General features: G+C 59.5%; 1 protein-coding gene across 1 annotated transcript in view; it reads right to left on the bottom strand.

Moving 5' to 3' along the window:
- Positions 1 to 14,305, bottom strand: part of ABLIM2 (actin binding LIM protein family member 2) — a 135,114-nt gene extending 120,809 nt beyond the window's left edge. The window contains exon 1 of the mRNA XM_032333723.1: positions 14,155 to 14,305. Within this exon, the coding sequence (XP_032189614.1) occupies positions 14,155 to 14,164 (10 nt within the window). The 5' untranslated portion in view covers positions 14,165 to 14,305. The remainder of the gene's footprint in view (positions 1 to 14,154) is intronic.
- Between the last annotated feature and the right edge of the window lie 1,950 nt (positions 14,306 to 16,255).

Here is a 16,255-nt window from a genome sequence, read left to right as displayed (position 1 = left end):
CGCCTGGCCCCGCTGGTCTGGGCCCTAGATGTGTCTGGCCTTTAGTCACCAGCCCCTCATCCCCTTTCACAAGACCACAGCCATGCAGGGCCAGGTTCCCCCTGCAGTTCATTCCCCTTCGCCGGAAGCTCATGGGCACGCGGGGAAATGGCCTTTGCCCAACACGAATGCGATTCAGGCCTATTTGCTGGAGCAGAGTCGAGGGATCAAATCGGTATCTGAATAATTCAGCTTCCCCAGAAGACGTGGCAGGCGAGGGGGGTTGGATGTGTTCAGGATTCGGAGCGGGTCCCCTTGGCAGGTTTGCACACAGGAGAACTATCTGCGAGGCTGCCGATTTTGAGCGCTAAGCCAAAACACGCCTGTCAGTAACGAGCTCGCCATGCCGTCCCCGGGCTCCACGTCACGCTCCTCTCCTCTGCTGGCCCAAGCATTCCAGATCTCCAAATGTTCAGCCTGAGCGCTGAGGCGATCTGTCACCCTGGACAGAGAGTGGACAAGTGTGGACAAGAGTGGACAAGAGCAGAGCTCCTGCTCACTGGCTCCAGGTAGGAAGGCACACCGACATCCCTGCACATTTCGCAGAGCTCCCCCCACCTGCCCCAGTAGGGACCCGGGTCCTCCTCTGCTGCAGAGCTGGGCAGAGAGGGAGCCATGCTGGCACAAGGGGGCTGTGTCGCCTGCCAGTGCTGTCCTATTGCTGCCACCGTGGCCAGTGTCTGGCCCTAGCTCCCACCCAGCCACAGATCCCGGCGACTATAGGTGCACCTCTCCAAGTCGCGGCGGCTCCAGAGTCAGGCACGCCGTGGGAAATGAGAGTTTCTATTCCTGGCCTAAGCCTCTTTCCCAAAACTGGGCCAGCCAGGGCCCAGCTACTGCCTGGGTCTTGGGACTGGCCTGAGACCCGTTCCTGGGTCCCTGGGTCTCCCTAGTCTCTGTGGCCCCGAAGGCTCTCTGCTCCCAGGCCAGTCTCTCCGCAGGACCACACCCCCAGGGGGCAGGATCCCGTGGGCTTCGTGCAGCTGGGTCCAAGCACTGAGGAGGGCCCAGCAGCCCAGGCTGAGCCCTGCCACCGTTGCCGTCGCTCTCCAGCTCCCTTACCCCGGACACACCTCCCTGTTACCTAGCTTCACAGATCACACGTGCCACCGATTCCACAAGATGTGTGAAGCTGATGAGGACAGAAGGACTGTGGACCAGACTGCAGTGTGAGTCCTGTTAGATGGGAGGGAGGGGCCCACCTGCACCCCGGCCCTCTCTCCTGCCCAGCCCGAGGCAAGTGCCAGCTCCCGCCCCAAGGACAGTGCCCTGTGCCTGAGCCAGCTTCAAGGGATCCTGGGCCCTCAGGAGGTCGACCCCACGTGGCCCTCAAGGAACCTCCATCTAGGGAGGCGAAAGGGCCAAGGAAGACAGCTCGGCAGCAGGAGGGGAGAACAGGGCCAGGGCCTCGGCACCACGTCCCCTCTGTGGCTCCCACCTCCTTCTCTCACCCCCACGGAGCTGCCAGCCCTCCCTGAGCCAGGCCATACCAGCTCTCGGGCTTTTTCTCTCTTACAAAGGTTGTGACACCAACAGTGCCCAAATCTGGTCTGGAATCGTTGGCAGAATCACCAGCACACTCCTGGACCCCACGAGCCCTATCAGAATAGCCAGGAGTCCTTCCTTTGCAGAACCCAGGTCCCTGTGTTCCCTCTCCTCCTCTTCCTCCTCTCCTCTCTGACTCTATCAGCTCCTCACGTGGTCACTGAGCTCCAGCTGTGAGCCTGGTACCACCCAAGGCTCAGGATGACCATGAATGCAAGAGGCGGACAGGGCACTGAGGCCAGCCCTGTGCCCAGCACCTCCCCCAGAGCCTAACCAGGGCGTAGGCAGAAATGAAGTTTCTCTAACACGCCCTCTACTTGCTCCTCCAGGGCTCTGTACCTGCTGCCAGACACCCTCCTCCCACTGTTTTGGCTAACTCCTGCTTGGTGAAGTATACCTCTTTCAGGAAGCCTGCCAGGATTTCTCTCTCATCGCATGTTAACCAGCCACCTTCTCTCTGTTCCCAGAGCCTCCCTGAGAAGTGCTTTCTCATGGTGCATTTTCATCATGCACTGTCTGCCTTTCTCATCAAGCCTGGAGGAAGAGCTGAGCTAGGTCACCTCCAGCACCCGGCCAGCAGATAGACATCCCAAGTGAAATCACCAACTCTTCCTCCCATCTCCCCCTACGGATGCCTGGTTGCTTTGCTGCCTGTTAGAAGGAGTCCCTGTCCACGTGACTCAGAGCAGGGCCCCACCTTTGGGGCAGAGGGAAGGGTCCCCTGTGAAGGGAGTGTCCTTCCTGAAGTCGACCCCCTGGGGAGAGGCAGGTCCTCACAGAGGGAATTAGAAGTTGGAAGGGGAGGTCCAAGGAGAAGCCCTGCTGGCCAGTGCTTTGGCCGGGAAGCTGGCTGAGGCTGACGGACTGTACCATCAGCCCTTCCAAATCCAGAGCAAAGCCCTGCTGAGATCCCTGCTGGGCCATAGGGGTTAGGGGGAAGGGAGGCATCCAAGCCCAGAGCAGGGCATCCGTGGTAGACAGTTCCCAGACCCCTGGGACCCCCAGGGGCACAAGTGGCCCTCAGGACCCTGCTTTCCCGCAAGATGTTCCTTCCAAGGTACCCAGCTTGGAACCTGTGGTCATATTTTAAGTTAGAAAAACAATGATTTCTTCTCATAATGCGGAAGAAAACCACTCACACACACACACACACAACCTTGCACTGAGCACAGAACTCCGAAGAACCCAGGAGACACGCACCCTGGGACAGGTGAGAACTGGGCGGGGCCCATCTGAAAGCCCCACCCCTGCCTCCCCTCTCCACTGTGTTACCAGCTGGGTGACCTTGGGCAGGTGGCCTCCTGAGTGGGAGCACCAGCCCCCTCCCCGCAGGGATGCAAGCACTGGAGATCAGCGCGGACCGCTTGTCCCCCGTGCACCCCGGGCTCCTAGATGCTCGGCAAAGGCAGAGATTGATTTTTATTAGAGGAGTCAATGCCTCCCGCAGCTCGGGTCCTGGCCGGTGTGGGCGGGGTGCCCCATGATCAGCACACACAGGGGATATATTTAGCTCCGGCTGCAGCGGCCAGGGGCAGGCATTCCAGCCGAGGACGCAATGTTTCAGACCGGCTTTCAGGGCTGCCCCAGGACCCGGAATCCGCCAGGCCGCTTGTTTGTAGCGGGAGCTTGTGTTATCATGAGTACACACTCCCTCACGTCGGGGGCCTACGCTCGTAGCCTGCGGATGCCACCCACCGCCCTAGTTCCACTGTGAAAACACACCTCCCAAAATAGAGGACACCGTCCCCGGAGCAGGAGCCGGGAGCCAGGCAGCTGCTCTCCAAGCAAACCTCCTCCTCGAGCGAGAGCCTGTCTCCGGCAGATCCCTAAAGTGAATCAGCAGGAAAAAATAACACAGCACAGCACTAGGAGGAATAACAAAAGGGCCCAGAACCCTATGGCATTTGGCTGTATTTTCTTCTAGGGGGTTTTTTCAGCGGGTTTTCTAGAAATTGTATAAAATTCCAGGTCCCGCGTTCATTCATGGGCAGCAGCAATGCCCAAGGCTTACGGATCCTTGACGATCCTCTTAACGGCTGCGTACTAACCTGCCTTTATCAGTATCTCCCCAACACCCCATCAGGGGGTTGGCAGGGTCAAAGCCATGGCCGTAATAAGATTAAGACGTTATTTCCCCTCTCCGCTTCCACCTGCTCCCAAGAGGAAAGTTCTGCAGGGGCTGGTGACGAATGATAGCACAGGCAGGACGCGAGAGCCCAGCTGTCCCCCATTAGGCCGGACATTAATGAGATTTGCAAAACTGCAGAGCAAGGCCTCTCTGGGCACTAAAAATATGATCACACATGGAGGGCTAGGATCCAACAAATTAGCAAAGACCTTAGAATTTCCTCCATTTTAATTTCTAACTCAGTCAATCTCAACAAATACAATGCACTCCAAAGCTCTTTGGGGCCCTCAGGAAATTTGAGTTGAGGCACTCAGACCTGGGCGCCACGGCTCTGGGTGGAGAATGATCCAGGCGCCCAGCATCGCAGGGCCTAACGGCTGTGGGCCCGACTGAGCCAGACTTGTGGCAAGTGAGGCTGTGTGTCTAAGTCCATGTCCGTGTTCCAGAGCCTTTGCAGAAAGATTCGCAAAAGCCGAGGTGCCTCTCTCAAAAGGCAGAAGTGTATTTAAGGCCCAAAGCATGTGCTGAATTACTCCCTTAAAGCTGGTACGAACCGAGGCCCAGTCAGCAGCCTGTGACAGCATGTAGCTCACGGGGTCTGGGGATGTTTAAATTGAGCCCAGTTAAGAGTAAATTTGTTTCCTAGAAGAGGTTGTTCTCAAATCCACATGGGGAGGGGAGAAGGTATGGGTCCCAGAAGTGGCATGCTCCAGAGGCTGCCTGCAGGATGCTGGGGGGTGGCCCCCCATTGTAGGTGTGATCAGGTGTGGGTCTGGAGTTGAGGCGCAGCCCGGGGGATCCAGGCGGGTCCCGATGCACTCATACAAGTGTCCTTGTGGGCAGGAGGCAGAGGGAGAATGGACATAGAAGGGAGGCCTTGGGGAGACAGGGAGGGGAGGGGTGCAGAGTCGCCACCCCCGAAGCTGGAGGAGGCAAGAAAGGGGTCTACCCAGAGCATCAAGAGCAGGTGGTCCTCCGGCCCAGGAGGGATTTGGGGTAGCAGGAGATGGAAGCCAAGGTGGGAAGGGGAAAGGCGGCAGGGGTGGCAGGACAAAGCCTTCCGTGGCAGCCCCAGGCCTGCCTTGGCCAGATGGGAACTAAAGGGCTTGGAGGGAAGGGCAGTCAGGGCAGCACAGAGTTCCAGGAAGACCTGCCCGAGGACCCCAAGGGTGGCCTGCAGACTGTTGGCAGTGGCGCCCCCTGTCCCTCAGCACCAGGAGCCCCGGCCCACGCTGGGCTGCACCCCACGCCCGCGCTGTGCCCCCCTCCCCCCTTGGAGACAGGAGGGGAGGCGCCCAGCTGGACATGTGGCTTCTCGCATACATATCGCATTTCCTGGTTTCTGCAGCAGCCTGCGAGGTGTGCAAGGGAGCTGATGTGTAATTCTGCACCCACAACTGCTCCTTGAGCATGCGGCAGGCCAGGCCTGGTTTCAGAGCTGCAGGTGAACTGCTGGGTCTGAACCACAGATGAGAAGTTGGATCAGAGTGCATCCAGGCTTGAACAGAGGAGCCCTGGGGAGGCAGCAGGGTGGCCTGCCCCCGATAACGTTCATATCAGGTCAGCCACACTGACTTCCCCTCCTCGATGCCCAGCCCTTCAGCCTCCCTGCTCACCACCCATGTGCTCGTCTCAGGACTCAACTCCATGTCTACTCCTCCAGGAAGCCTTCCCTGATGCCACGTGGGAGGGATTCCTCTTGTCCTGTCCCCATTCTGCCCCCCAGCCTGGTTCCGATGACACATGTCCCCCGTCTGGATTATGACCTCCGGGGGGGAGTGTCCCTGTTGCACTGGTGTCCTCAGCACCCTCCGTGTGTCCTCCACAGGCTCATGCACCCAGAACCATTTCTTACCCCTTGGTCAGACCAGCCGCTGCTTCATCTGAGGCAGGTGAGAGGAGGGGCAGGGGCTCAGGGACCCAGAGGCAAACACTGCCTACAATGTCTCACGGGAAAGAGCCCCAGCTATCACAGGGGCAGTGGGATGGGTGCTCAGAGATGCTGCCCCACTCCCCGTGCCCCAGTTAGGAGTGTGGGTTTAGGGGTCAGCTTGGCTTGCCAGCTGGATGGCTTCAGGCAGGTGACCTGATTCTTTGGGCTTGTTTGCTCACCTGGGAGGAGGGAATCTGTTAAGGATCATGGCACGTGGGAGCCCAGGACCCTCAGTCAGCGCTGGAACCCCCGCCCCCGCCTCCCCCCGGTGGGAAACATGGCAAGTCGCTGCTCATGGCGGGGGCCAGCTTTCCTGACAGCAAACTCTGGTCCCACTGTGTCGATACGCAACCACAGGGCTGGAGGACCCAGAGGACAAGTGAAGGCTCAGAAGGTGGAGGGGTCTGCCTGGGGGACAAGCCAGAGCCCAGTCTTCTGGCTCTCCAGGGGACCAGCTCCGCCTTCCCACCAAACCCAGAGGGGCTCACACACCATGCCAGGACCCAGGCTCACCCAGGACCAGTGAAAACCAGATTGTGCCAGACCCCTCCCACTCACCAGGGGATGATCAGACTGTACAGACCCCTCCCCACCCATCAGGGAGTGTCAGACTATGCCCGCCAGAACTAGAGAAAGGCATGGATCCAGACCCTACAGATGTAGACCACTGAAGACTGCGGGGAGGTTGGGGTTCAGATGGGACACTGGCCAGGAGAGGAAGGCTAACAGAGGTCCAAGAAGGTGACGTGAGTAGGGGTGATGTGGGTTTGGAACCAGGAGCTAACCAGGCTAGAATCCTGGCTGGCGCGTCACCGGACACACCACAGATATCCAGCCCCAGCTTCCTGAATAATCGGGAGATGTGATTGGAACATGTACCCCTAGCGCTGGCCACACCCACCCAGTGTGCTGTGCGCCCAACCAGGCATCCCGGAGCCTGAGGCATGACCCCCTGCCCTAGGCGAGGAGAGGCCCACATGAGCTGGAGTATGAGCCCAGAGGTTCTCACTAAACATGGACCCCTCCTTGTCCCTCCTCCCTCCAAGGGCAGTCCTCCCTAACTCCTTATTCATGAAGGTGCTCCCTGAGCCCTTCCAGCAGCAGGAGAGCCCAGCAGCATGTGTGCTCGGATAGGACACTGCCTCACACCACTGAGGAGGTCTGGAACAATCCTCCCTTTGCAAAATGCTACCATCCTCCTCTCCCTGGACCTCCCAACCCAGCAGCAGGGAATGCAGGGAAAGTGGACCATCTGTCTGAGCATCCAGCAGCTGCTGTGACAAATGGGCACAGACGTACAGGCCTAAAGCAGACGTAATCCCTGACAGGGGATGGGCTGGGGGATGGACTCTGCAATGGGTCTGCAGGGCTGGGTCCTCCCAGAGCCCCCAGGCGAGGATCCCTTGCTGGCCCTTTCCAGCCTCAGGAGGTGCCCTGGTTCCTAGCTCGGGGCCCTCTTCCATCCTCCCTCCCCTCCCCTCTGCTTCTGCCCTCCTGCCTCCCACTCCTGAGAACTGCTGATCACGAGGGGCCCACCAGGCAGTCTCCCCAGTGCGAGGTCTCTAACTAAATCACAACTGAAAGCCTCTTTCCAGCAAAGGCACAGGTTCTCGGGATAAAGACAGGGACATCTTTGGGGGGCCATTATTCAGCTACTCCCCACCATCTGGGATGAGGCATTCGGGGAGGGGCAGCACCTGGCCCTGCGTCACACCAGAGACAGAGCCAGACCCAAGTCCTCCACAGGAAACCCCAGCCCTGTCCACCGTCCCCAGCTCCAAGGAGGGCAGACTGTGTCATAGACAGCCTGGAGTGTAAGATCAAGGAGGAGGACTTCTGGGATGGGGGGCAGGGAGGCAGATGGGCAGCGCAGCTGGAAAAGCACAAGCAAGGGTGTTTGGGCATCAGGAGCAAGGACAGCGAGTTGCACACAGTAGGTGCTCAATAAATAGTCATTGAAAGACTCCAGGAGCATTCCGGAATGGCTTTAAGCCCTTGTGGCCTGCTGAAGGCTGGGACCAGAGGTGGTCCCGACCCAGGCTGAGGCTGGACCGTATCTGGGCCCCAACCGGGACTCGGAGACGTTGTTTTCCAGTCTGATGCCGAAGCCCAAGGAGAAGCAGAGGGTCAGAGAGAGGCACACGGTGGGGAGCCCTTGGCCCAGGTTGATGGCAAACCCTGAGGGAGGTTGAGCGCGATGAGGGGCCGCAAGGTCCATCTTCCATTCATCCCTTCCTTGGCCAGATGCTCAGGGAACACCTGTCCCAGGCAGCCTTGGGGGGCTCTCCAGGAGAATATCCTGAGGTCTGCCCTGAGTTTTAGAGGGCGTGGACAGCTGGGACAAAGGCCATGTCACCTGCTTCCCAGCACCCTGCATGCCCAGCACCCTTGAACAACCACAAAGAGTGGGAGGGAGAGTCTCCGCTCTGCAGGTTTGGAAACTAAGGCAAAGAGCCACAACACCGTCCAGTTGCCGGGACACAACTAGCAGGTGATGACTGGGACCAGAGCCCAGGTGAGCCTGACCCCAAAGCCACTGCCGTATTTCCCAAGCCGTCAAGATGGCTCCTCATTGCTTAGAAATCTTCAGGCAAAGCACACAGTGCACGAAACCCCCAAACACACCCTTTTGCGACAGAACCTGTTTCGTATATGCCACCAGCCTAGAAGCCTGCCGAGGGCGGAAGGCACCCAGGACTGGCCCTGGCTCCCAGTGGGGCTCCCCAGTCCTGCCCACAGACAAGGAGGACTGAGGACAAGGGGGATCCAGGTCTGGCTCAGGCACCAGACTCACACAGACACGGCTTCCCTCCCTGGCAGGCAGTGGAGAAACCCCCTTACAGTAGGGAGTCTCCATGTGAAGGGCAAGTGCTTCCTGCCACGAAATTGTCCAACCAGGTCGATGTGGCAGGAAAGGATGACAGGTGGCCATGGTTCCCTGAAATGCTGGCTTAGCCTCAAACCCAGACAATCGCTCTTGGAACCATGGAGGGGACTGGATTATTGTCAGAAGCCGATCACAGCCCTGAGGATGGCGGTGGCCCCCATCTCTGCAGATGGGGACCCTGAAGCCCAGAGAGGGAAGACAGCCTACCCAAGGTCACATGACGGCCTGGGTCAGTGGGGCCAGGATTCCTGGGAGCTCAGGTACCAGCAGTGGGGCTGGGCTGGCCGCCACGGCCTTGGCATGGGACAGCCAGGACTGCTGTCTTGCAGTGGGAAAGGACAGCTCCAGAAGGCCTCAAGGAGCTGGTGGGAGAGCTGGGGTCAGAGGGTCAAGGTTGCAGAGAGTCACACAGGCTTGCCAAGGTTGCTTCATGGCCCAGGGGAGAAGATGGGCCCTGGGAACCCCCGTCAGGAAAAAGCACTGTCATGATGTCCCAAATGGTCAAGTCTTATCCATCCCACTCAGCCCCACACTACAAGGGGGTTGTGAATCACCCACAGAAGCTGGCTCCTGTGGGCACAGGAGCGGGGCGGCGGCAGACGGTTGGAGACCACATGGTGGGAAGATGAGCATCCGGACGCAGCAGGGTTCTGCTGTTCCGAGGTGCTGTGGCATGCTGCCGGGCCACTGACAGCCCCTTCTTGGGCATCTGCAACCCTACCCGCGAGTGGGGACACCCCAGCAGCCCTCTGAGGTGCTATGAGGGTTTAGGATGCCCAAGGGAGCATCCCCTGAGCCACGGCTGCCGTGACACTGAAGTAGGGTGCTGCCCGACACCCTAGAGACCTCGGGGATGGAAACATCCCCAAGTAAACAAAGACGCTCTGCTCAGGTTGCCGTGCCCTGCGCCCTCGCAGCCTCGAGGCCCGCTGTTTGCTGCCCATCTGGGCTGGCCCGCACCCGGCTGGTCCCCTCAGCAGCTCGCAATGTGATCGTCACCCAAAAACAGGCTGCTATCTGAACACCACCCATGGTCTCCTGTTGCAAGTACTCTAACTGCCTTTGCAAGCCTCTCATACCTGTTGGAACCTGCACCCTTGGTCCCTACGGAGACCCCGGAGGAGGCAGCTGCAGAAGCACAGGGAGATTCCATGATCAAGAATGCTAGCAGGGGGCAGAGCAGAATGAGCTCCTCAGACCCAATTCAGGGGAGGCCTTCCCATGTCCTGCCGAGGCAGGTGCAGAGCAGGGGCTGCGAGGAAGCCCCCTGCACCAGGGCAGGGCAGGGCAGGGCAGAGAAAGGGTCAGCACCCTGGCAGCTGCCGCCATCATCCACCATGGCCAGTGCCAGGACAGACCCCACCAGCTGGACCCCTTCCCACCCTCTCCTTTTGTTACCCAGATGTGCCTATCTTCTCTGGCCAGCTCGCAGCTCTCCCATGCTCCAGAGGATGCTCTGGGGGGTCAGGGAGCCAGACTGGTGACTTCTTCATGAGTGAAGGTCATGTTCCCTTTTCTGGGACAGTAAGGCTGGACTCGCCAAGAGTTCATCAAAGTCAGAGCTTGATTCTAGAAAACATGCCCTCTATCCCCAAACTACCCCATTGACAGAAATGGTAAAGAATTAAAGGGTCTTTGGTGGCAGGCTAGGGAGTAACCCTGAACCTCTGGGGAAAGAAATCCGAGCCTGGGGATGCCCGTGCTGAGCCTGGGAGTGCCAGCTGGGTCTTGGGCAAGAAACTGTCCTTTTCAGATGATTTTCTGGGTCAGGATGATTTGTCTTCTGTTGCATCTAATTCAGATGGAATCACGCAGGGGAACCGGGCACCAGTCCCCTGCCTGTGGGAAGCTCCTGAGCACTGTCCGCTCCGCTCCCATCCAAAGGACAGTGGCCCCTGCAGAACACAATGGTCTGGGCCTCCCGCCGAGTCATGGACTTTCCACATGCCCTCCTTGGACCTGGCGGCAATGCTTCCTCCTCATTTTCACTGGATTTTTAATTGCAAAAGAGAAATACGGACCACGAAGAAAATTTGGGAAAGCCACAGAAAGTATAAAGATGCAGATATGGGAAAACTCTTTCTCTTTTTTCCGCTCAAGAGGGAGACCCCTGCTGACATCTGGACGTGGGTCCTTCCGATTTTCCTCCTCTACGGTGCTCGCAGCCTCAAGATCACCCAGGATGGACAATTGTGGTCTATTGTTTTTGGAGTTAAAACTGGTTTGCTGGAGCTTGGCGCATCACATTAAAATCTCCTCACACACTGTTGGCTAGAATGAGCCCCCTGCTCTCCCGACCTGCGAGAAACTTAGGAAGGATGCGGACTCTGTCTCTTCCTGCTGGGCCCACGGTGGGCAGGTGGGAAGCCCTTGGTCACTGAACGAGGGACAGAATGGCTGGCTGACTTCTGTCACTCCCCCCTCCACATTGGGGCAGCCTCCAACTTTCTGTCGTACTGTCCTCAGCATCTTTGTGGTGGCGAAGCATTGCCGTCAGGTCCAAGGAGGGCATGTGGCGACGTCCTTGTCCACACTCAGGTTAGGTGAAGAGATGTGTTCTGTTCTAGAGACCCAAGGCTGTGCCAACCAGAGTAGGCAACTGGGGCTCAGGTCCTAGATTGCCACACTCTCTCCTTGACCCCGGACAGTTGCTTTTCCTTCTCTGGGCCTTGGCTTCCCCTCTGGGCACATGAGTGGGTTTGGACGGCAGCATGCTTCTAGGTCCCTTCTAGCTCTGGGATCCTAACCAGGCAGCCATGACCACAAGACAGCTGAGCCAGCTCCACGCCCCTACCTTGGGCTCTCCACCCAGCCCTGCCCCCCGTTATGAGTTATTATTCCCCCCTTCAAATCCAAATGCTGAAGTTCTAACTGCTAGAACCTCAGAATGTGACTGTATTTGGAGGGGGGACTTTATGGAGTAATCAAGGTAAAACGAGGCCAGGCAGGTGGTTCTAGTCTAATATGAACGGTGTCCTTACAAGAAAAGGAAATTTGGGCACACACATACATAAGGAAAGCCCTGTGGACACAGAGAGAAGATGGACATCTACAAGTCAAGGAGGAAAGCCGCAGCAGGAACTAACCCTGCCCGCACCTTGAACTTGGACTTCCAGGACCTGGCACCCAGCGGGGGCAGAGCCGGCCTTGGAGCCCCTTCTAGCTCAGGCCCCCTTGTCTGTCCCACCTCGCCCATCGTGACTCCTGGGACTGCCATGTTATGAGGCCACCACCATAAACTGTGGCTCATCTACTGTGCCCCATATGCGTGGGCCAGGGATGCTGGCAAAGCTAAGGGCATTCCCTCCATACACTGGGGAAAATGAGACACAGGGCACCCATAGCAAGTGCACTGGGTTTGGATCTAGGCCTGACACAGAACACCACCTCTGACAATTTCCCCAGCTACCTCAAAATCAATGAGTCACAAAACAAGTAGGCAAATATATGGGGCCCAGAGACCACACCAAAGCCATCTCCAAGGTGACCTGGGTCACCTGACTGAAGGAAGATAAGCCTGCAGCTTGGTGGCATGAGGGAGAGGGGAACCTCTGACCTGGGGAGGTTGTGCAGAATGTCTCAGGCTTGGACCTAAGGGCCGGCTGCCAGTGTCTGGGCAGCCGGACACTGGACCAGCTGATGTCCCCCCACACCAGCTGACACCAAGCCCTGGGACGATGGGCGTCTTCTTGGTGGGAGAGCATCAGGGGACCTGCCCTCATTGATGATAGAATCCCTGACCTGTTGGACATGCACAATGGCCATATGTGAAAGCCAGGTGCCAGGCACAGGGCCACACTCTCCCCCGCTGCGGGGGAGGTCTAGGGACACACCTGGGTCACAAGCCATAGGCGGACTGGGAGCAAGTTCACTGGCAGTTCTGAAGGGCTGACTGACACAGGCAGACTGAGGGGAGCAGGACCCCCGGCAGTGACCATCACAAGCTACTGAGGACCTACTATGTAGGCAGTTTCCCACTGGAATCTCATCCTCTCCAGGCAAAAGGCATAGTGCTGCTTTTGCACGTCAGGAAGCCGAACTTGGGAAGGTACCACCATTTGCCAAGACAATTTGCCACCGGACAGATGTATGGGCCAAACCCCAGACCCCTTGCTCGTTCGAATCATGACCCCACACCAACAGACACCAGTGCCCACACTGCCCTTCTCCCAGGACAACCACAAATGCCAGTGCTCCTTCCAGGGCTCCCCCTGATTACAAGGGGGACCGGAGGTAACAATTATGATCACAGACAACCTAGAATTACCCTGTGTACACCCTGCCATTATCCCCACCTGACATTAGATGAACGTGTCTGGAGTTTCTGCCAGGTCTCGGGGTGTCCCGCTCCCTGGCCTCCTCCAGATAACAGGTTGGCCATTTCAGAAATCCTCTAGAGATCCTGCTTCTTGCTGCCTGCCATTTGCTCTCAGCCACTCTCCCAACACCCACTGCCAGTGTGGTCCCTCCTTCCTGGGTTGGAGGGGGAGGGGATGATGTCCCCTGGGAGATGGGTCCCTGGAAATTGGAAACAGCCCTCCCAAACCACAAGCAGGGAGCAAGCACTCATCAAATGAACACTAACCACCCACCGCCCCGCCCCCCGCCCAGTCCGATTTTTCCTCCAGCTTGTCCAGGGTTTTTTCTGCACCATGGCCAAGGGCCATACTGCAGTCTGTGGCCAGACACGGAGGGAAAAAATCACAGGAGTCAGAGAGTACCAGGTTCGAATCCCCACCCCCCTGCGTGACCTGGGCAGGTGACTCAAGCTTGGTGAGCCTACGTCGCACCCTGAAAAATGGGGTGACGATCCCTCCCTTCCTGGAAATGTACGGACCGACCCTCAGCTCAGTGTGGGGCCACAGGAGACTCTCAAAACCGGGATCCTCCGTCCGCATATCAGACTCTTCCTGCCAAGGCCTCCCTGCTGTTGGTCTCAGTTTCCCCAAGCGCAATAGGCGCGGCTGGCTGGTGACGATGTGGGATTTTCCAGGGCCCGCACAGAGGCGGTCAGATCCGGTGGGTGCGGCGGAAGGCAGCCGCTGGGATGAGCAGGGAGGGGGTGCGGAGAGATGCTGCCTGGAGGAAAATGGGGCGGGCCGCACACACCTGCGGGCTCTGTACCCCCAAATCTGCAGCGGGCGAGCCCAGGGCGCCCGGGCTCCGCCGGACTCCCCCAAACCGCCAGCTCAGGCTGAGCGAGCGCCGCGCAAGGGCGGCGGCCCCTGCCGCAAAGACCCCCGTGTGACCACACCTCTCTATAGCAGGGCCTGCGGTGGCCCCTCGCCCCTCGCCCCTACCGGTCGCTTTCTGCAACCTACAGACACCCGGGACCCTGGAGAAGCAAAAAAGTGGCGCCTTCCAGACAGCCCGGCGCAGCCAGCCTGGCCAGCGCGGGGGAAGCCGGTCCCTAGACCGCTCTGCAGAGCTGCACGCGCCCTGGGCGCAGGGGCAGGGACCTGCGGACAGGCCCTAGGGTTTGCAAGACCCTGCGTTGAAAGTTGGGTGGAGCACTGGGTGATTTCGCCTGTGCTGCAGGTGCAGCCCCAGAATGCCTTCACAGCCGTTGCTGCGCCCAGATCCAGCCCGGGGACGCGCCAGTCTCTCGGTCCCCACACTCACCTGCACTCATCTCAGCGGCAGCTGGGAGGCGGGCGGTCCGGCGCTGCGGCAGCCAGAAGCTCCTGCCCGCAGGTGCCGCGCCCGCGCGTTCGCCCGCCCGCCCGCGGGTCCGCTGGCCTTGGGTAAGGTCCGCGCCCGCCCGCAGCGCCGCCGCAGCCCCCCGGCGCGCCGGCCCCGCCCCGCCGGCCCCGCCCCCGCCCCCTCCGGCCCCGCCCCTGCGAGCGGCTCCGCTCCACTCCGCCCTCGCCGTGATGCGGAAGGGACGCACCCTGGGAAGTGTAGGCTCAGCGCCCCCCGCCCCTCCGCCTTCGCGGCCCAGCCGCCTCATGGACTAACTACAAGTCCCGGCAGGCAGTGCGCCGCGCGCACGCGCAGGCAGGCAACGCTGCTGCGGCCTCCCGCAGTCTCTGGAAGGTCTCTGCGGGGCTGTCCTCTTGGCCTAGCTGGCGTCCTGGCGGATTAGCTGGCGGCGGTGGTGACGGTTCTCGGGAGCCCGGGAGTGGCGTAAAGGGAGGCCCAGGGACAGCTGCAGGGGGCCCGAAGACCTGGGCCAAACTCCCCCCTTCTAGTTTACAGACGGGGAAACTGAGGCTGGGCGGGGCGCGCGAACTGGGATTCTGGCTCCGGGCCCCTGACTTCAAGCCTAGAACAGCACGCCGCCGACTCCCGGCGCCCTGCACTGGCTGGCGCCCAAGGAGGGGGTGCGTCCCACCCCAAGGTAGTCCTGGGGCCCCAGCCCCCCCCACTGTCACCAACTGACCTCTCTGTTGTCAGGCGCCTAGCACAGGGTGGGGTCCTGGTACAGGAGAGGGAAAGACTAGGGTTGGGATTTAGGAAATCAGGGGGAGCAAGCTGAACCTGCCTGGTAGTGACAAAAGGGGACTTTGGGGTGCAGCCTGGACTGGGGGGACATTCAGGAGGCAGAGTCTCGGAACTTGGCCCGGCTGGGGGAGGTGGCGGGAGGGAGGACGTTTGGCTTGGGCCAAGGCTTTTGGGAGATGCTGACAAGAGGAGGGCTGACTGCAGGAAATGGGGACTTGAATGGATTACGGAAGCAGAAGCAGATGTTCTGACCTGCCCCTCACCACCATCGACCTACCCCAGACAGGGGCTGTGGGAACAGGCGCAGTCCGTCAGAATCAGCCACAGGCCAGTCAGTCCCTGCCCCACGCACCCTGCTGGCTCTAATCCTTGCCCCTTGGGCCCTTTTCCCAGGACACAAGTGCCCTGTGATGGAAGGAGCACTAGAAAACATCAAGATATCTCCCTCTGACCCAGCTTCCCCTCTTCAGTGTAACATTGAGTAAGACCCTTCCCTTATGTGGGCGTCAGGACCATGAAGCCGGGTAAAGGAGCCACTGTTGGCTGGGAGCTCCACAGCTGGGTCGTGGGTCTTGGCCACGGCAGCAGCAGGCTGGCAGGGTTGCAGGCCCCGGGGAGCCGGACCACCTGGTGGGGAGCCTGGCTTCACCTGCTGGTGCAAGGAGTCTGATCTGCCTCCATGTTCGTCACCCATCTAGACAGAGTTCCCACCTTTTAGGGTGGGTGTGAGGATTACACTGGGTAACCCGTGCCCTGCACTGCTCTGAGTAGAGATCAGTAAATGGGTTTGACATTATCCTGCCTTTATTAGTAGGATTCTTAGCCTCGCACACGGCCTGGTCAGGGTGGGGCACTCCACAAACACCTGTTGAATAAAGGGAGAGAGGACGGAGGAAGGAGAGACGGTGGGAGGGTGCCTGCCGGCAGTCACCCCCCTCAGGGAGCTCTCTGCTGAGCCCCCAAGTCCTGCTTCCGCCCTGGCAGAAGCATCAGCACCTGTACCCTCCCCCACCCCGGTGTCTCCAGAGGCTCCTAAGAACCTTGTCAGGATGGCAAGGAGGCCACCATCATGCTAATGGCCATGGGGAAAACCAGGGTGTGGATGGGCACTTACTCCCAAGTCCCCGTGAGTCAGAGCATGGACGTAGGTGGCCTGGTTCCTGGCTGGTCCCAGGTCTCAGCCTGCTATGTGGCTGTCCTGGGCCTCCCCATGGAGCTGGCCTTGCCTCTCCAAGCAGTCGCTGTAAGAGCAGCGACGGGTGAGTCCCAGCAGTTCCCA

Source organism: Mustela erminea, chromosome 2 (assembly GCF_009829155.1).
Source record: "Mustela erminea isolate mMusErm1 chromosome 2, mMusErm1.Pri, whole genome shotgun sequence".
NCBI lineage: Eukaryota > Metazoa > Chordata > Mammalia > Carnivora > Mustelidae > Mustela > Mustela erminea.
Note: the sequence above shows the minus strand (reverse complement) of the source record. Positions and strands in the feature narration are given on the sequence as shown.